The 19893-nt window shown below is 62.3% G+C and overlaps 1 protein-coding gene across 1 annotated transcript in view; it reads right to left on the bottom strand.

The window, feature by feature from the left end:
* The window catches only part of KCNT1 (potassium channel, sodium activated subfamily T, member 1), a 98596-nt gene that overhangs the window by 37043 nt on the left and 41660 nt on the right, over window positions 1-19893 (bottom strand). Inside the window, exons 2-6 of the mRNA XM_011985063.1 lie at window positions 6779-6858; window positions 5920-6019; window positions 2600-2656; window positions 1550-1598; window positions 83-142 (exon numbers count right to left, since the gene is read on the bottom strand). Coding sequence (XP_011840453.1) covers window positions 83-142; window positions 1550-1598; window positions 2600-2656; window positions 5920-6019; window positions 6779-6858 — 346 coding nt within the window. The remainder of the gene's footprint in view (window positions 1-82; window positions 143-1549; window positions 1599-2599; window positions 2657-5919; window positions 6020-6778; window positions 6859-19893) is intronic.

The following is a 19893-nucleotide window of genomic DNA, read 5'->3' as shown; positions in this document are numbered from 1 at the left end:
AAGGTGGGGGACGTATGGGAGGTAGGGGAGGTGGGGAAGGGTGGGGACCCCCTGTGAGGTGCCACCCCGGACAGGCACTCACTTTGTAGCTGAGGTAGATGAGAAGCATTGTCTCCAGGAAGCTTATTATGGCCACGATGACCTGGGAGTCAGGAAAGGGAAGGAGCTCTGGAGCAGGCCGGGGCTGCGGCGCAGGCCCTGATCCCACAGGCCTTGGTGGGCAGGTACCACACAAAGCCAGGCGTGTGTCTGGGGGGGCTGCCTTGACCCTCACTCCCATATCAGGACAGTCTTAGCTGCCAAGGCCTTTGGCTGACCCCCACCAGGGCCAAGGGCAGATGGAGTCTTGAAACCCTGGTCCTCCCGGGCCGCCCACTCTAGGCCCAGGGTGGGATGGAAGGTGCAGTGGGTGAGGCAGGAGACTCAGGAAGACACCAGAGAGCGGCTATTCCCGCTGCCCTGGTGGGGAGGGGATGGAAATGGAGGCTCAGTGGACCTGGTTTTCCCAGTGGAACCCCCTCTCAGCACAGGCATCTACTGACCCCTCTGGAACATGATGGGGTGGGCACGGGAGACCCTCTCTGGTCTCAGATAGAGACATGGGACCTAGTCATGAACTAGGTCGCCCACCCAGGAGCCAGCCAGGGATGTGGCTGGCCACTTTCCACCCCAGGAAAACAGCAAGGACACAGATGGGTCAGCGGAGGGAGAGATTCAGACAGTGAAGCAGACAGAGGGGGTCATGAAGCCCTCAGGGATCCCTGGGAAAATTGTATAGAGAGCAGTAGAGCTTGGGTTGGTCCTCAGCACTCACTGAACCTGGGACCCCTGCTTACTGAGCATGGGTTTGTGTTCAGCATTCACTGAGCCTGGGTTCCCTACTTACTGAGCCTGGGTCTGTCCTCAATGCTTACTGAACCTGGGTACCCTGTTTACTGATCCTGGGTTTGTCCTCAGCATTTACTGAGTCTGGGTCAGTAATTGCTTGGTTTGTCCTCCTTGCTCACTGAGCCAGAGTCACCTGTTTACTGAACCTGGCTTTGTCCTCAGCATTCACTGAGCCTGGGTCCCGTGCTTACTGAGCCTGGGACTGTCCTTGGTGCTCACTGAGCCTGGGTTTGTCCTCAGCATTTACTGAGCCTGAGTCAGTAAATGCTGGGTTTGTCCTCAGTGCTCACTGACCCTGAGTCACCTGTTTACTGAGCCTTGGTTTGTCCTCAGCATTCACTGAGCCTGGTTTCCCTGCTTACTGAGCCTGGGTCTGTCCTCAGTGCTCACTCAGCCTGGGTCCCCTACTTACTAAGCCTGGGTCTGTCCTCAGTGCTCACTGAGCCTGGGTCCCTGTTTACCGATCCTGGGTTTGTCCTCAGTGCTCACTGAGCCAGAGTCACCTGTTTATTGAACCTGGGTTTGTCCTCAGCATTTGCTGAGCCTGGGTCTGTCCTCAGTGCTCACTGAGTCTAGGTTCCCTGCTCACTGAGCCTGGGTTGGTCCTCAGTGCTTACTGAGCACCACTCCAGTGGGGAGGGGGGCAGGGTGGGGCACTCACCTGGATTGCCCACAGTGTCATCTTTCTCTCCACCCATAGAATGGGAGCCCTGGGGAGAGAAAGGAGGCAGCACAGTAGGGCACCACAGCCACTAGTGTCCCCCAGCCACCCTGGGGCTGGGGCCATAACGACTGGCTTCCCCTGGCCCCAAGCATGTGCTACTCACTGGGGCTGGACCAAAGGAGCCTACCTTGCCTTTGGAGGGGACCATAAGAAGGAGGGAAGGGAAGGAGAAGGGAAGCGAAGGAGAGAGGAGAGGAGGGAGCAGGACTGCAGCGGGTTGGCCCCCCAGGAAGTGCTTGTGAGGCTGGGGCCCATGGCTGAGTTCCCATGGAGCCTTGGCCTGCAGCCCATGACATTGCCAAGGGTAGCAAAGCTTCTCCTCTCTGGAAATGACAGGCAACAGCAGCCTGGGTGGTGGCCTGTTTTCTTCACCTGGGTCCCTGGAGCCAGGCTCCCATGAATGTCCCTAAGAGCAGGGAGGTTGGGCTATCTAACTGATAGCCCCCTGGGTTTCCCTGAGCCTCAGTTCCTCATCCATAAACAGGCAGGGGCATGGCTTCAGGGGGCCATCTGCCCCTCGCCTGATGTGGACAGGGGCTCGGGCACTGGGGACACGCCTAGCAGGGTCTGGGGACAGGTCTTAACCTCTGGACCAGGCACCCTGGCTGCCCTGCAGTCACCTCCCACTGCTTGCCCAGGGCAGCCGCCTTCCTTGGCCATAAGACGGTGAACTGGAAGAGAAGCTGCCAACTCACCAGGAGACAGGCTTCCCTGCATCTCTCACTGGGCTCAGGAAGAGTGTGTGGAGGCTGTGGAACTGGCTGGGACCTCATAATTCTCAAACTGCTCATCTTGAAGGAGACATTCCTAGCATTGACCATGGCCAGGGCCAAGGGCACATGTGTTCTGGGGAACCTGGGTGGCTGCTGGGCTGAGGCTGGGCATTGTCCCTCAGGGACCAGGCAGTGTGAGCCTCTGGCCATCCCACCCAACCCTGGTCCCCAGCCTCTGAGCACCTGGCTATTGGGAGCTGGAGTGTGGACTTACCAGTTGATCTCGGAGGACGAGTCATTGAAGGAGTAGTTCTGCTTTGGGCAGCCCCAGCTGTGGAGAGACACAGCGCTGGCCTGGCCTCGGCCCCTCCAGCACCACTGCAAGGACTTGCCCGAGGGTTGCCATGGGCTCGGGTTCATGGGGGCCTCCTACTCACCCACCCAGGGCTAACCCCCACATCCTGGAAGGGTCTGAGCTCCCACATCTGGGAGACAAGGCAGTCTAACCCCTCCCCACCCACTGCAGAGATCCTGGAGGAGGGCCTCTAACTGAGGAAGGCTGGGGTGGCCTCTGCTCAGCCCAGCAGGCAGACAGCGAGGGTACATCCCACATCTGCGGGATTGGGGGTAGCCCTGACCCAACAGTAACACACTGGTTCTGCCTGTGTTGACAACAGGCTCCCAGGGAGGGGCACTGCATGGCCAGAGAGAGCACATGGGAACACTCAGGGCCTCCCCAAGGCCAGAGCTGCCTTGAACAAGGCTGGACAGTGCTCAAGAGACAGGGAGAGGAAGCTCCTATCCCTAGGTGCTGACTCCAAGAGGCACATCCCTAAGCTGCTTCTCAGGACAAGCGACCCGCAAGCCGCATGGAACCAGCTGCTGCAACAGTGACCAGGGCGTGGCCAACACGTTAGTTTTGTCCCAGACCATCACCAATGCCAGCGTCACTGACCAAGGAGACCTCACTGCTCACAAGGCCCCTGGCGATGGCCAGCTCCTTTTGTCTTTTCTTTCAACTGACCCACTTTCCCCTGATTTTTAATGGGCTTGTTGCAAACTCAATGCCCACAAAAGTATCTGGACATCCATCTATCATCCATCACCCATCCATCTTTCCACTCACTCATCCATCCATCCATCCCTCCAGTCATCCACTCACTGTCTATCCATCCACTCATCCATCTACTCATCTGTCCATCCATCCATCATCCATCCATCCCTCCATCCATCTGCTCATCTCTCCATCCATCCACTCATCTATCCATCTACTCATCTGTCCATCCATCCATCATCCATCCATCCCTCCATCCATCTGCTCATCTCTCCATCCATCCACTCATCTATCCATCTACTCATCTGTCCATCCATCCATCCATCTGTTCATCTCTCCATCCATTCACTCATCCCTCCACCCATCCACTCATTCCTCCACCCATTCACTCATCCTTCCATCCAACATCCATCCCTCCACCCATCCACTCACCCATCCATCCATCCATCATCATCCACCCATCCACTCATCCCTCCATCCATCCACTCCATCCATCCATCCATCCATCCATCCATCCATCCATCCATCCATCCATTATCCACCCATCCCTCCATCCACTCCATCCACTCCATCCATCCATCCAACCATCCATCCATCCATCCATCCATCCATCCATCCATCCATCATCCACCCATCTTCCCACCCCCGTCCACGTCCTGGGCGCTGTGCTAGGGCATGAGCATTGGTGATGGTCTGGGACAAAACTAGGATGTTGGCCATGCCCTGGTCACTGTCGCAGCAGCTGGTTCCAGGTGACTTGGAGGTCGCTTGTCCTCAGAAGCAGCTTAGGGACGTGCCTCTTGGAGTCAGCACCTAGGGATAGGAGCTTCCTCTCCCTGTCTCTTGAGCACTGTCCAGCCTTGTTCAAGGCAGCTCTGGCCTTGGGGAGGCCCTGAGTGTTCCCATGTGCTCTCTCTGGCCATGTAGTGCCCCTTCCTGGGAGCCTGTTGTCAACACAGGCAGAACCAGTGTGTTGCTGTTGAGTCGGGGCTAACCCCAATCCCGCAGATGTGGGATGTACCCTCGCTGTCTGCCCTATGTTATGTTCATGGGCAGTGAACATAACAGACTTGGGCCCTGTGGGGAGGTGAAACCAGAAGCCCCGGGGCCCCTGGGACTTGGGGTGGGGGGTGACCCAGGAAAGTAGCCTGAAAGTCAGTTACGGCCCAGTTCTCCTTCTCAAACTATCCTAGTGGGTTCTGCCCTCTTCCGACCTAGACAAAGACAGGAGGTTGGTTCTTAGGAGAGGGTAAGGCTCTGGCCTGGGGATGCCAGGCACCCCGTGATAGGGTAACAGGTGAAAAGGGGATTGAGCAAAAGTTCACATGCACACCTTTAGGCCTCAGAAGCCAGGCTCCCGGCAGTCAGGCCTTCCTCTCCAAGGAAGAACCTGCTCTGCACAGCCAGAGAGGGGACCAGCATCCTGGCAGGGTTCACCCCGATGGCTGGATGGTGACAACCACACCATACATGTGGCTGCAGAGCCCCTCAGCGCCTGAGCACTCTTACGCATAAACAGCACCAGACATTTGAGGAGATTACGGGTATGAAAAAATCAGGGCCCAATGTGAGCTCGGGAGAAACGGGCCCAGCAGATGGGGAAACTGTAAAACAGGAAAGGGCTGGAGATGTCATCCTCGGAAGGACATTCAGAGGAAGGATTTCTGGAAACCAGGAAGCAGGACAGAACAAGTGAATGAGTGAACGAGGGAACGAGGCAAGAGGGGACAGAAGAAACAGGACACAGAGCACAGCATCCAAGTGCCAGGGAGCCAGAGCGAGAGGCCTGGGGTTGGGGGTTGGTCCCCAAAGACATGACTCAGGACAATCCGGCACTGAGGGCCGCAGGGCCCTGCTGATGTCCCCTGGGACCCACATAGAGGGAGCAGGAGTCACCAAGGCGCCCTGGGCACAGAGTAGGTCCCAGGAGCTGCCACTTCTCGAAGCAGCAACAGCAGAAGGAGACGGAACAGGACTCAGAGAGAGCAAGTTCCCACGCACCCTCATGGTGGCTGCTGCGAGGCTGGTGAGGACCTGACGGTGCACACGGCTGCTGGAGCACCTCTCCCGGAAGTCCCTGGAGCATTGGCCCCAGGACGATGGGCCCCGGGAAGGGGACTCCTTGGGACCCAGGAGGGTAGAAGACACCCCCAGAAATAGCTAGGGCTTTCCCCGGGGGGCTGGGCGCCCCCTTCCCTGACCTGCAGAAGCTCAAGTGAGCACGAAGACACTTGCAGGGGCAGGGAGGGCTTCCTAGATGCTCCGGCCTTTCTGTGGACCTCTGGGGTCCACTAGCAGCTAAGGGCACAGCTGGAAGTCTACAACGGGGACCCTTCTCCCTACGCTGAGCTGCCTGCGGGAGCCTGGGCACTGAGTCCTTGGCTTTTTCCATCCTGGGACAGGCGCTGGAGAAGGAAGGACTCCCCAAAGCCCCAGGCACAGGAGCTCCCTCAGGGACGCCATCAGCCTCTGTAATGGCCCAGCAGGAAAGCTCAGCCCTGGGACCCACGACCCCTCGCCCAGCCGCGCAGGTGGCCCACCATCCGATGCCCAGGGCCGGGTCGTCGAGCAGGACGCGCACGATGTAGAGCAGGCAGGTGAGGAGCTTCAGGGAGAAGTTGAACAGCCGGATCCTTAGGCCTGCGGGGAGGGCGACGGCCTCAGGGCTCTGACCCAGCCCTGGGCTTCGGGGAGCAGGGCCTGCACCCGGGTCTGGCTGGGCTCTCTGGATGGCCCCAGCTGGGCTCCCCTCCCACACCCGGCTGCACCCAGAGCCCTGCGTGCCCTGTGTTGCTTGGGGGCCGGTGGTCCCGGGTCAGCCTCCGAGAGGCTCCGTCCCTGGCCCTACCTTACAGCACGTGGGGTGCAGGGGATTTCTACAGGCCACTCCACTTCTTGGGGGTCAGGATGAGGATTGGGGAGCAGGCAGGTGAATGTGGAGCCCCTGGGAAAACCTTCAAGTCCTCACCCTGCATCCCTTGGGGGGGCCATGAGGCCCAGCTCTGGCTGGGAACGGGGCAGGGAGCTACTGGGGAGGGTGGGGCTGTATGGAGGGGTGGGGGGGCAGGGCGTGTCCACAGGGAAGACCTTGTGGGCACCTGTGGATGGTCCTGCCCCACCCAGCCTGGTGTCCAGCAGGCAGGGCAGTGTCCCCATGGGTCCCGCTGGAGAGGTCCTGGTCTCAGATAGTGTGAAGCTAAGAGGGGGTGACCCGGTGCCCCACTCACCATGCACACCCACCCCCACCCTGCTTCCAAATCCCCCCGCAGCACTCAGGCGGCTCCCACGCCATGGACTCTTCCCTGAGCTCACAGCCCCAGCCTTTGCCATTGCCCGCCTTGCTCCCAGCGCCCTCAACAGCTCCCTGCCTGGGAGTGGCCCTCCAGGCGCCCCACTCACTCGATCTTTGGTTTTTGATGAAGAACAGCTTGAGCCGCTCCTTGAAGGTGTTCTCGTTGACGTAGAACTCCACCTGGACCCTGGAGGGGCAGAGAGGGCGTGGGGGCTCAGGACCAGTGGGGGCTCAGGCTGGGGACACGCCGGAAGCCCCAGTCCGACTGACTGCTTCCAACCTTCCAACTGCAGGAGTTGAGAAGACCGATGGGGCCCAGCAGGGCCACTGCCTCCATCTCAGACCTGGGAGGGCCCTGGTGTCCGTCACACCCAGCAGACAGCTGACCCAGCCTCAGCTCCTCTCAAGATTCCTCCCTGCACCCCTGGGCACTCACTGCTGTGAATCTGGGCCCTCCAGGCCGCCCTGCTGGGGCTCAGGGTGCGGCACCCACTCCACACACCCTTGCCCAAGCCTCCGTGGGTGCAGGGCAGCTGCCAGGAGGTAAAGTTGCCCATATGGCCCTGGGCATGGTGCTCAGGACACCGCGAGTGCTGAGAGCACACCAGAGGACCTGCGTCAGACAGGACGTCCACAGCTGATGGTCCGCTGCTCTGTCTGGAGGCCACTGGTGGCTGTGCTCCACGGCTCTGGGCCACTGCAGCCTCAAGGGCTGTCGGGGAAGATGGGCTGGTGGGAAGTGGTCATCCCTGCACCCAGCCCGCAGGCCAGCTGTGGGGCCCTCTCTAGCCAGGGCTGCTCCCCTTCCCTCAGGCTCACTTATTGCTCCAGCCACCAGTTCCCAGACACCCCTCAACCCCCATGCACATGGGGCCTGTCACCCAGCCCGCTGGCCTCCAGGTCCTGAGAAGAGACCACAGTGTGCCAGTCGCCGAGGGTGGCAGGTGGGGTGAGGTGGAGTGGGGAGATTGTGTGGTTCACCCACTGTGGCCACCACCTCCATGACCCAGGCTGGCCACCAAGAGTAGGATGGAGCCTGGGTGTGGATGGCTGCTGCCCCCACTGCTCCAGCCTTGGACACAGGGCCTCCTGTGCCCGGCTGTGCCGGGATGCGGGCCAGGCTGGGCCAGGGTTTAATGTTCCCCTGAAATGAAAACTCCAATGCTGCCAGCCTGCAAGACAGAGAGGAGTGAGACCCGGAGCCAGGGTTCCTGCAGCAGGCGCGGCCATCTCTGGGGAGGCGGAGCACGTGTCCCACTAAACGGCCTGTGCCCTGGGGTGCTGGACTGTCCTCCATGGGGCCCTCGACTGCTCCCAGCTATGGCCACTGTGACCTCCATGATGTCTACTCCTATCACTCGGCTGCCTTAGCCTTCGGGGGCAGCCTCTGGTGCCTGGCCTTGCTCCCTGAGGTCAAAGAGAGGTGCCCTGCCTCCCTCAGGGATGGTATGGGGGCAGAACACGCAGTCCAGGTGAGCTCCTCAGCATGGGCCCCCTGCCCAGTGCAGTGCGAGGGCCACAACACAGTAGGGCAGACAGACAGGGGAGCCCAGAGGAAGACTTGTGCTGCCTGGAAGGATCCTGGAGGGCTGCGTGGAGGAGGCAGCGTTCAAGCAGAGGTCCCAGGGCAGCTGTCCAGAGGTGGGGGGAGGTAAGCACCAGCCCAACCTCTGTTCCTGCCTCAACCCCTTCCTTGTGACTGTCCACCAGGGCAGGAGGCTGTGACACTCAGTGGGCGGGCTGTGAGCCTCACCTCCCCTCTGAGCAGGCACTGGCTCCCATCAATCGAATCTGAGAATTTGATGTCACTGGTGACATCAGATGCTGGTGACCCCAACATCTCCAAAAGTGATTAAAATATTCGGTGTTTCCCAAAGCTCACAACACTCAGGGTAAGTGATGTGGACCAGGTGTGTGCAGCAGCCTTCGTGGTGGGGCTGCCATGGGGTGGGCAGCAGGGGCCTTGGTAGAGTCCCAGCACCTGCCTTGATCTGCCCCAGTGGCCACTGTGGCCTCTGCTGGTTACAGAGCTCAAGAAGGGGCCAGAGGCCGGTCGCAGAGGCCTGTAATCCCAGGGCCTTGGGAGGCAGAGGTGAGAGGATCGCTTGAGGCCAGGAGTTTGAGACCAGCCCAGGCAACATAACAAGACCCCCTGTCTCTATAAAAAATAGCCAGGCATGGTGGCACGTGCCTGTAGTCCCAGCTTCTCGGGAGGTTGAGGTAGGAGAATCGTTTGAACTTAGGAGTTTGAGGCTAAAGTGAGCCATCAACACGCCACTGCACCCTAGCCTAGGTGACAGAGCGAGGCCCTGTCTCAAAAATGAATAATAAATAAATAAATGAAATAAAGAAGGGCCAGGGCCCAGGAAGAGGCGCGTGGCTCTGGGTGTCCTTGTCCCATGCTGAAAAGGAGACTCAGGCCAAGTCCTGGGGCAGGTTGGTCACCCCACCTGGCACACTCGGGGCTTCTGGAGCCAGGCGGTGGGACAAGCCTCCCACAGACCAGTGGGGTCTGAACCCGGTGCTAATCGGGGGTCAGTCTGCCCCCAGAGTGCCCCATCATGCCCTGGAACCCCTCAGTGCAGACAGCTCTGCTCAGTCCCCCAGCCCCTCCTCCTGCCCCACGCCTCTCACCCTGGAACCCCTCAACGCAGACAGCTCTGCTCGGTCCCCCAGTCCCTCCTCCTGCCCCACGCCTCTCATCTGTGTGCCTGGAGCTCTGGCTGGGGAGGGCCCTCGCTGCATGAGGGTCTCTTTGGGGGGCTTGTCCACTGTCTTTCTCTCTGAATGAGAGGCTCAGACAGGACACTGGAGGTCCAGGCTCTGCTGGGCCTGGTCTGGCCATGTCGGTGGGGAGGCAGAGCTGAGGGGGGAGCTGCCCCTGGGGGCTGAGCCCAGGGTTTCCTAAGGCCCTCCTCCCCTCACTGCCAGGGGTACCCAGGGACCACCGGGTCCTAAAAGCATGGAGCTTAGGAACCCACCCTGCCCGCCTCCCCACCACTGTCCTGCCCTCCACGGCAAAAGCCTCAATGCGGGGGATCTGCCCACCTCACTTGCCCCTACTGCCTCCTACCCTCTCCTGTCCGGCAGGGAGCCTCACCATGCCCTTCATGGTGACCAGGCCCCAGAATCTCCCCTCCTCCCCGGGCCTCTCAGCACGGCCTCCCAGAGCTCTGGTTTTCTCCTCTCTGCTCTGTTCTCCTTGGGGGACCCCACGGCTGGCCACAGGTACCTCTCTCCCACCCAGCCCAGGAATTAAGTACCACGCAGGGGTGACTTCCCAACTGGCTCTGCTGGCAGCCGTCCAGTCCCACTCTACCCTCTGGCATCCACCCCCCGCCCCACCCAGGCAGAATTCTCCATTCCTGATGGCACCAGGCCAGCTACCCCCCACCGACCTCAGGCTCCTGTACCCTCCTCTCCCCTAGATCAGAGCCATCAGCAGGTCCCGCAGCTCTGCCCTCAGAATGTTTCTCCCCCTGACCTCCCTCTGGGCCTGGGGCTCCTGCCTGACCACTCCTCCTAGGCGGGGGTGCCCAGCTCCACCCTGACCATCGTCCCACACTCCGCTTCAAGGCAACACCCAGTCAGCTCCATCTCTCCAGCCAGCTCTGGCCACACCCCCAGCCCTCCAGTGGTCATGGGCCTCCCAGGAGCTCCTGCTCCTCCCTTTACCTCCCCATGGACCTGGGGCAGCTGGGACTCTGGGCCTTGGGCCTCTGCAACTGCCTGCCAAGACCACGAAGCCAGTGCGTCCCACTGGGCTCCTATTGGCCTCCACAGCCAGGAAACAGAGAAATGCAACTCTGCCCATTGCCAGGGCCTCACTGGTTTCTGGACAGCCAAGTTCCTCCCCAGACACAGTGGGGTTGAGGACTGCTGACCTGGGACTAGTCCTGCCTCCAACAGCTTCTCTTTGAGGCCCCTGGGTCTCCTCCTGGCACCCCGGAAACAGAGCACTGAGGTCTTTAGGGAGACAGCCCAGCCAGACCCTGTTCCCCTCACCCAGGGGCCGTGGGCCCCAATCTGGGCAGCCCCCCACGGAGCTCAGCGGGGAGTGCCCACCCGCACGGAAGGCACCCTCCACGTGGAGCCAGAGAAACGCTGGGGCCTGGCAGGCCTGTTCCCTGAGAAACCGGAGCCTGCAATGCCAGAGAAATTAATGAAGCCTCCTCTGCTTTTAATTTTTAATGAACTGTGGCCGCCCACTTCTCCTAACACCACCACAAAAAGGAGATAAAAACCATCCATTTTCCCCTGAAGTGTATTTCGGGTGACTGGTGTGATCTGTCTTAACGAATCACCCAGCGGCACCTGGGGAGGGAGCCTGTGGCTGCAGAGGCCTGGCTGAGGTCAGCTCCAGGCCGACCCGGCTGGTGTAGACCCGCCTGGTGGCTCCAGCCAGAGTGGCCCAAGCTTCCTTGCTGCGCCAGAGGTTCATGGACACTGGTAGCCTGGAGGGTTCTGCTAGTTCCTCAGAGTCATAGCATACTCCTGGCCTAGCAGCCAGAGGCCCAGAGCTGAGACCCAGTGAGCCCTCTGAGGCTACACAGGCCCTGCTGCTCCTCTGCTCGGCCGCTCCTCTGCCCGGCCGTTCCCCTCCAACTGCCAGTGCCTGGGCCTCCTCCCTGGGGAAGGGGAACCAGGACAGGCACCAACTCCTGGGGCGTCCCGAGGACAGCGGACAGGTGGAGGAGCTCTGCCTGTGGTGACAGAGAAACAATGGCCTCTGTGTCCCAGGCTTCTCCTGGGACGACGCCCTTGCTAGGAGGCTCCAGGCACCGGAGTGCCCCGGTGCTCATCTGGGGGCCAGCGCCCGTCTGCTCAAACCATCGGGACCCACGTTGGCCGGAAGAGACAGTGCAGGCCTTCAACTCACTGTGGGTCCCAGGCTATGAAGCCACAAGGGTGGACCACAGGCAGAGGCGGGACCCCGGGTGGAGCCACACTCTCCACTTCCTGTCAGGGCCCGGCCTGTGGGAAAGCAGGGACCCGCTCATGGCGACTTGCTCCTGGGAGCCGGGCGTGGGCTCGGTGGAGCGCCCCGAGAGGTGAGAGACGACGGAGAACTCCCATGGGGAGCCGCCCCCAGGGCTGGGAAGAACCTGCCTGCGAACATGGGCTCCCAGGCCAATGGGCAAGCACAGGGTAGAATAATCTACTTCCTGCGTCCATTCTCATCCACTCATCAGTTCACTCATTTGTTCACCAGGCAGATAGCATGCGAGCGCTCATGGCAGCATCTGTGTGGGAACATCGCCGTTCCCAAGCAGAGTCCACACCTGGCACTGCTGGACCCCCGGCCGCAGGTCCCAACCCCCACCCTGGGAGGCGGGCTCAGGGGCGCAGCCACACACGCACCACAGGGGGCTGGGCCCGTCTGACCTCTGCCAGTCTGCATTTCGGCTGGCGGGGAGGACGGGGCACACCAGGGACCACCACTGCCCACAGCCTACAGCCCAGCAACAAGGCACACGGCCGGTGGGACTCACGGGCATGCGCAGGCAGGCCTGGCCAGGGGGTCCCGGACGCAGCAGGGAGCCTCAGACAGTCCCTTGTGGACTCCCTGGGGTGAGGCCATGGTCCCTGAGGAATCCACAGGCCAAACCCTGTCCCTGGCCCTAGGAGAGCCGTCAGCGGCACTGGCCTGTGGCGAATAGCCTGTCCCTGGCACCGTGAGGACAGGGCAGCTCCCGGTCAGCGGAGGCCCGCTGCAGCCCCCGAGGCTCCCCGAGGCCCGCACTTGCCCCAATCACTCAGCAGGTGAGAGGCAGTGCCGGGCCTGGGTCCTTAGGGCTCCCCGTAGGGGCAGCAGGGGAGTCTGTCCCCAGGTGGTGGCTCCGCCCCAGTCCAGCATGGCTGGTGTTGAGCCAGGCCTGGGCCCCGTGTGCACCCATGCCCACTGCCTGCCGGTGCCCGGGGGCTCACAGCACTGCTCCGCCTGAGGAGGCCCCTGTGCTACAAAGGGGCTCTCACAGTGCCCACCCCCACAGCAAAGCAGGACCCTCTGAGGCAAGTGCCGGCTGCCCTGTGACACATGCGGTCGGCAGAGGCCGGGTGGAAACGCTTCTCCCTGCTGACCGGCAGGCCAGCTGCAGGCTGGGGGACTGGCCTTCCAGGGATTCTTGGCAGGTGGCCCTGCACAGATGGCCATGCCGGGAAGCTCCACACTAGCTCCAGGCTGCCAGGCACACGCCTCGGGGCCCACCATAGCCCCGCACTCACATGGGGCCGAGCTCCGAGCTGCCTCTCTCTGTCAGTGGCTGGGTGCCGGCTGGCTCTTAGGCAGGTGCCTGGGAGCTCCACGCAGGCCTCTGCCCCCGGCACCAGGCAGGCAGGAAGAAAGGGCAGGCTTCAGGCCCACTGCCAACCCTGGGGCCAGCTATTCTGAGCCTGGACAGAGCATCTGACACGCCCAAGGGCCCAGAAAGGGCAGACACATGGCTCCGTCCCCCTGGGATCCCTGTTTTGACACCCTTGGGCCTCTGGGGCCCCCCATGGCTTGGCCAGGGGCCCAGGTGAGGCTGACTCAGGGTTGAAGGGTGAGTCCAGCTGGGCCTCCAAGGGTCCAGGAACATCTGCTGTGTCCAGACAGTGCCACAGGGCACACACTATAGCCTCGGCCCCTTGGGTGGCCGCAGACGCATCCGTTTCCCCCACAGGTCTGAGACCTGACTCCTCGGAGCCTGGGGCGGCGCCAGGAGAGCCCTGGGTGGTGGGCACGCCTTCTGTCTCACACCCGTTACCCTTTGCACCATGGGCCCCGGGCTGGGAAGATGGAGGCCCAGGGGGTGGCCACTGGCCTCCCAGCCTCCAGGACTCTTTTGGGATAATAATAGGCCCCACCAGAGGCGACGGGCGGCCCCTGGATGCTCAGCAGCCGTGAGTGCTGAGTGCTCGGCGGTTTCTGCTGCTGGTGCTGTGCACGGGACAGTAAGCCTGGGGCCCCTCCTGGAGACCGTGCTGAAGGTGGATGGCAGCGGGGGGCTTCCCAGGAGTGCACAGGGCCTGGCTGCTCTGAGGGGCTCTGGCTGCCCTGGCCTCAAAGCCTCTTCCCTTTGACCTACATCTTAGCCGAAGTCAGGAAACACCAACGGCAGAGCCCCAGCGGCTCAGTGGGGAGTGGCGCAGCCTCTGAGAGTGCATCCCAGCTCCTGAGGTGCTGGGAGGTGCTGGTGGCCTTGGCCCAGCTGCAGGGGATGCTGGGTTGAGGGGTCCCAGATACAAGGACCCTCATACCTCTAAGAGCCCTTGTCTGCCACCAAGACAGTCCCTCCCATGAAAACACTTACTGAGACAGGGAGGAGTCCAGGCTGAAATCTTCTACAGGAAGCCTGGGGACACAACCAGAGGGGCATCAACCGGAAGGCGGCAGACAGATGGACAGATGGAGAAGGCAGCAGACAGACAGACGGACGGATGAAGGCGGCAGACAGACAGATGGAGAGCCTGGGCTCTGGGACCAGGTGGGGCACAGACACGCAGGGAGGCCCTGGGGGGCCTGGACCTTTGGCGCCCCCGGGCACGGGAGAGGTGCCTGTAGGAGGCAGCCCATGGGCAGAGCCATGTGGGGGCACTGAGCCGAGCCTGGCCCCCTCAGGGCCCGAGAAAGCAGCACAGCCCGCTGGGAGATCCCCACGCATGCACCCTCCTGTGCCTGGGCCAGATAGGGGGTGACAACCGCACTCGAGGATAGGGCCACCCTTCAGCCACGCAAGCAGGTGATGATGCTTTGGGCACCCGTCCTGGCCCTGCTCAGCACAAAGCCTGCCCAGGCCCCATGAGGGGTCCCCAGCATCCAGGAGCGAGCGCGGTGAGCTCCACTTCATGCCGAGGTCTGCGAGGCTATCCCTTGTCTCCACTCCCCTGCCCTACACACAGGCCAGTGGGTGGGGCACGCGCCAGCCCTGCCCCAAGGCTTCCTGAGATAGGACAAGCCGGGGCCCACAGCTCATGCCTCTCAGGGGACTGGACACACCCCACTTCACTAGGCCAGCAACCACACGCCTGCTACCCCTTCAGCCTGGCCCCAGGCAACCTGGCCCCAGTTCTCCCAGACTGGCCAGCAGGCGGCTGACACCAAGGTGGTTGCAACCTGCACTGGATGTGAAGCTCAGAGGGAGAGGCCGGTGGGAGCTGAGGGCTCCGGAGGACTGGCCTGGTGGGGGGCTGGGCAGGGTGGGAGTGCTGAGGGTCTTTGCCTTCATTGACTATGTGCCTGTCCTGGACCAGCTCCTCCTCAAAGGACTTCAGAGGGACCTCTCTCTTTTAATCCTCAGAACAATCATTTTTCAGAAAAGAAAACAAAAGTTCAGAGAGGATCACTGTCTTCTGAGGCCACATAGGCAGAAAGGAGGGAGCCGGCCTGGGGTCACAGGCACACGCTCACCTGCCTATGCCAGGCCCGCTGGGTGGGCAGGCACCCTCCTGGTGCCCCTGGCGCTAGCAGCTCCTGGTCTCTGAAGAGGCGGAAGCTGGACACGCCCCTGGGAGGGTCGAGGTCCCGGCGGGGCATGGTGGCCGGGTCAGCATGCTCCACACGGAGCAGGCGGAACCCCAGGCTTAAAGGGTCTGATCTTCAGGTTTGCTCAGAGCTTCTGGCAGATTCTGTGTGTTTTTCCAGCTCAGGTTTCCTCTCACTGGACCCCGGTGCTGCCCAAAGCTCTGAGCCAGGGCAACAGCTGTGTCAGAGGCTGGCAGGAGCCTGGCAGTGCCTCGGCCCATGGCAGTGGGTTTGCCTGGCCTGTGGGGTCAGGTCCGGCGTGGCCAGGCCCTGGCTGGGCTTCTCCCTGCTGGGGGCCACTGTGTCCTCTCTCCCAAGTGCTCCCTGGCCGCGTCCCTCCGCATCTCCCGATAGAGCCCCAGCTAAGTGTACTGAGCTGTGCGTGGGGCCTCCCATCTACTCTGCCCAAGGCCCTGTTGTCTGAGTGTTGAGGAAACCACCACCTGTCAGACGTCCCACAGCCTGAGGCCCAGGACAGCCGTCCCCACTGATTTCGGGTGGGGCCACCAAGCACATGTGTAGAGGATCCACCCAGGGGCTCCCAAGGGGAGCACAGCAGCCTATGGGCAAAGGGACCTGGGGCTTTGCTGGCCTGTGCAGAACCCGGCTGAGGACTGGAGCCCTGTGCAGACAAGGTCCGTGGGCTGCACAAACCCTGCCAGGTGAACCGCAGGGTGAGGGGTCGGCGGGGGGCGGGGAAGCTGAGGAAGCTGGGCCTCTATCCGAAGCATCCAAACCCACGGCGCTCCAGCGGGACCCTGACGCTCGCCTGTCCCAGCGGTTGGTGGCCTGGGTGTCACTTACGCCTCTGCCAGCCCTAATGCTGCTGGGACCAGGTGGTGAGGGCCTCATCCCTGGGCCCACCCTCTTCCCATGGCCAGGCTCGCTGTCAACACAGGAACAGAACCTGCACCTGAAGCCGTCACCTCCCTCCCCGGAGAGGGTCTCAGCCCTGCTTAGGGTAGCAGTGGTCAGTGGAAGGGTCTGGGCTTAGCCCTGCCTTCCCTGCTGTGTCCTGCAGAGCCTGGGGCTGGGGTTGGGAAGGAGCCCAGGTAAGGAGGGGCCGTCCCCACTTGACTTGTGCCCATAAGGAGCAGTCTCAGCTGCCAGCCTCGAGAGGGAGGGACCCTCTGGGCTCTCTAGGAGGCCCTCTGGGCTGACTGGGGGAAGAGTGGGGTGTCCCTCTGCACCCCACAACCCCAAGTCCCGTAAGATGCTTCAGGGAAGAGGGGGTTCCCTGCTTGGGGGAGTTCGGGAGCCTCTGTGTTCTAAATCGGGGGAATGCCCACAGCACAGCCATCCGGAGAGCTGCGAGGTCCCAGTAGGGTCCCACATGCAACAAGGGCACCCCCTTATCTCGGGCGGAGTTTTGTCCCCCCAGGCTACCATGCTGAAGCCCTGACCCCCAGTATCTCAGCGTGCGGCTGTGTTTGGAGACAAGGTCTTTAAAGAAGTCATTAAGATGAGGCCGTGAGGGTGGAGCCTAATCCCACAAAACTGGTGTCCTTATAAGAAGAGATGAGGACACAGACACACACAGAGGGACAGCCAGGAGAGGACACAGGGAGAAGACGGTGTCCACAAGCCAAGGAGAGGGGCCTCGGGAAGAACCAGGCCTGCCCACACCTTGAGCTCAGACTTCCAGCCTCCAAGACTGTGAGAAAATAAATGACGTATGGACCCAGCAAACTCACCCCTGAAAGACAGGGCCGGGTGTCCCCCGAGGCCCTGGGAACACAGCCCCACCCCTGTGGCTGGCCACTCCCTGTGCATGCTCCCGGGTCAAGGATAAACCAGCCGCCCAAACAGGTGCGTTCTAGGGTGGGGGAGAAACAGCACAGAGCCCTGTGTGGAAAGAAGGTGCGCAGCCCGGACGGGGGCAAAGCCAGAAGAGGGCGGGGGCACCTCAGGGGTGACGGGGCCATACTCAGGAGGGGCCCTCCTAAGCAAGAGGCCATCTGGGGCGAGCTCCAAGGGGGGATTCAGGCCCAGGGTAAGGGGTGTGCTGAGCTGGTGTGAACACCATGAAGAGGGCGGGGTGCCGGGCGTGTGCCCGGGGTGAGGGGGACACAGAGGAGCAGCCAGGTTCTTGGAGAGGAGAGGGGGCAACCATGAAGGTCTGGATCTGCAGGGGAGGGAGGTCCTAGCAAGGCTGTCCGGGGTCAGGGGGCTCGGGACTATCTCCTGAGCCAAAGAACACCACGACGAGGGGCTTGGGGTGGGGCCGGGGCTCTGCGTGCCACAGCTGGACTCCTGCAGGCCTGCGGCTGCCACAGACACTGGGGTGTGGGGCACAGTGGCAGGAGAACTGGACCACACTGGACCTCAGGCTGTGTGGGGGCCTCAGGATTTTGGGCCAGCAGAGGAGTAGGATGGGGTGGGGGGAGCGGCCCCGGAGAGGATGTGGGGAGGGGACTGCATTGGTGCCTTAAGTCAGGCATGAGGCTGGGAGGGGCAAGGCCGCCTAGGTCCAGGGGTGGTGGGGACACAGGGGGCCCAGGGCCTCCTGACCCAGTGGGGTCTCACTGAGTGGCCCTGTCCCCCTACTGGGCACTTTTACTCAAAAACTCTGCAGTGGTGGTCTCCTGACCCCACCACTGAGGCCATGCTGTCTTATCAGCTCCCAGTCCCTCCCCAGCCTTACACAGGGGAGTGAGAACGAAGGAGGAGAGCCTGGAGCTCAGGACCAGGGGAGCTCGACTGGGCGGGAGGAGGGACAGACGCCGGCCTGCAGCACCCATGAGTGGGCACAGGGTGTTAGGGGAGCTCTGGGCAAGGGCACTAGGAGCAAGGGTCCTCCCCCACCAATGTCTCCTGTGACTCAGTCCCTGGGGGGCAGTGGGGACCTCTCTTCTGCTTCACTATCTTCTCAGCAATGGGACAGGCAGAGGCTGAGAGTGCTGAGGGAGCCCGGACCCTGGCTGGCCCATGAAGGCAGCTCAGGCCTGCAGGATGAGGCAGCTGCGGGCACTGTGACCCCCAGCTCCCTGGGGCAAGACTGCACCTGCCTCTCGGCTCTGGCCTCACCTGCGTTTTCCGTGAGATCCACACTCCAGAAGAACAAACCCACCAAGTCCTCCTCTGCCCAGAAGCCTGACCTACTCATCTCAGCACAAGCCCTGCGGTGTGAACGCTCCAGGCCCAGGGGCTGCTCAGTTCAGCTGGGCAGCAGCTCCATTACCTCTGCTCTGCAAAAGGAGGCTATAAGGACTCTGCACCTCAGGGTCTGCCGGGGGATAAGCGAGGCCACGCACGTGGAACCATCAGCACAGTGCATAGCCCAAAGGGCTGGGATGAACATGCTGGAGGGCTTCCTGGAGGAGGTGGGCCTGGGCTGCAGCTCCCATGCTGTACTGCACTGCGGGCTCAGACGCAGCCTGGGCAGAACCTACTATCTCTGTGGGCCCTGCAGGAACAGGGCTGGGGCAAGGAGCCTGCCCCTCCAGGGCTGGCAGTAGCAAGGTTTCCAGGATCACTGCCCTCCCCCTTCCCCCCACCCCAGCATCCAGGAAGAGGAGGGGGAGGAGACTGTGGTCCCCAGGGCCTTGATCAGTGCTCGCCTCTTGGGCGGAGGCTGCCCATTAGCTGCAAGAGGCTATAGCCAGGCTCTTGACCTTAGCCTCAACAGCCTCTTCCACAAATGGGACTAAGCTGGGCAGTGCCCCTCAGGGCTGCTGTGAAGAGCTAGAAATGGGGGTGCAGGGAGGGGCCCAACAGCCCACGGCCAGGTGGGAGGGGCAAGGGAGAGGCTCCTGGGCACCCTTGGCCCTGCCATCTGCCAGGCCTGGCTCTGCCAGCCCTGCCCCCCAGCCCTGATGGAGCTTCAGCCCTCGCTGCTCCCGCTACGTGGAAGGCCCCTGCCCATCTCCCCATGCTTGTCCCAGAAGGACCAGCACCCCAGGAGGCCCTGGTTCTTCTGTCCCAGCCTGGTCTGCAACTCTCTCTCCAAGGAACAGGTTCCGTGCCCACGACATGTGCCCACACCAGGCCAGGTCTGAATCATCCTCATTTCCCCCGCAGCATCTAGAATGGCTCCTGGCACGGGAAAGGTGCTGGCTAGGAATTTGCTGCTGCAGATGAGGCCTCGGTGTCCTCATCCGTGAAATGGGGGTGCTGCGTCCCACCCTGAGCTTGCAGAAGGGCCGAGGAGGGGTAGGCGCTGCTCCACCTGCCCAACCATCCCCAGAGGACAACCTCCTGCACCCCACCTGCCACAGGCACCAGACACCAGACCAGGCATACCCCACAGCGGGGTTCCTCGGGCAGCCTGAGCCCTGCGTCCCAGCCCCGATCTGCTGTGCAGGCTTCAGCCTCACTCACCTCTGGGGTGGGGACACAGATGCCGGCCCTGTCTCCCCCAAAGTGGGGCTGGCACCAACAAGATCGCAGCTCCTGTGGGACGGGGCTCGGGCAGGGGCCCCCAGTGCCTGGCACAGAGCCGGGTCCACTTCCTCCCTCCCCTGCAGTCTCACCCGCAGCCCCGCCGTGCTCAGCCGCTAAGTAGAGGGAGTGGGGGTCCCGCAGGCTCCCAAAGGCTGGAGACACAGCAGGAAGCAGGGCGCTGTGGTGGGCTTACGAGGGGAGACCCTGGCCTCCCCCCTTCCCCGGGCTGCAGGCAACGCAGGTGCAGCCCAGCCAGCGCAGCTCAAGCAGGATGCAAGCGCGATTTGCCAAGCGGGGTCCCAGGCCCGCGCGCCCCTACCTCTGGCCCACGTCGCT

This window comes from Mandrillus leucophaeus, unplaced genomic scaffold, assembly GCF_000951045.1.
Source record: "Mandrillus leucophaeus isolate KB7577 unplaced genomic scaffold, Mleu.le_1.0 Scaffold28, whole genome shotgun sequence".
NCBI lineage: Eukaryota > Metazoa > Chordata > Mammalia > Primates > Cercopithecidae > Mandrillus > Mandrillus leucophaeus.
This window is presented reverse-complemented; position numbering and strand designations above follow the sequence as displayed.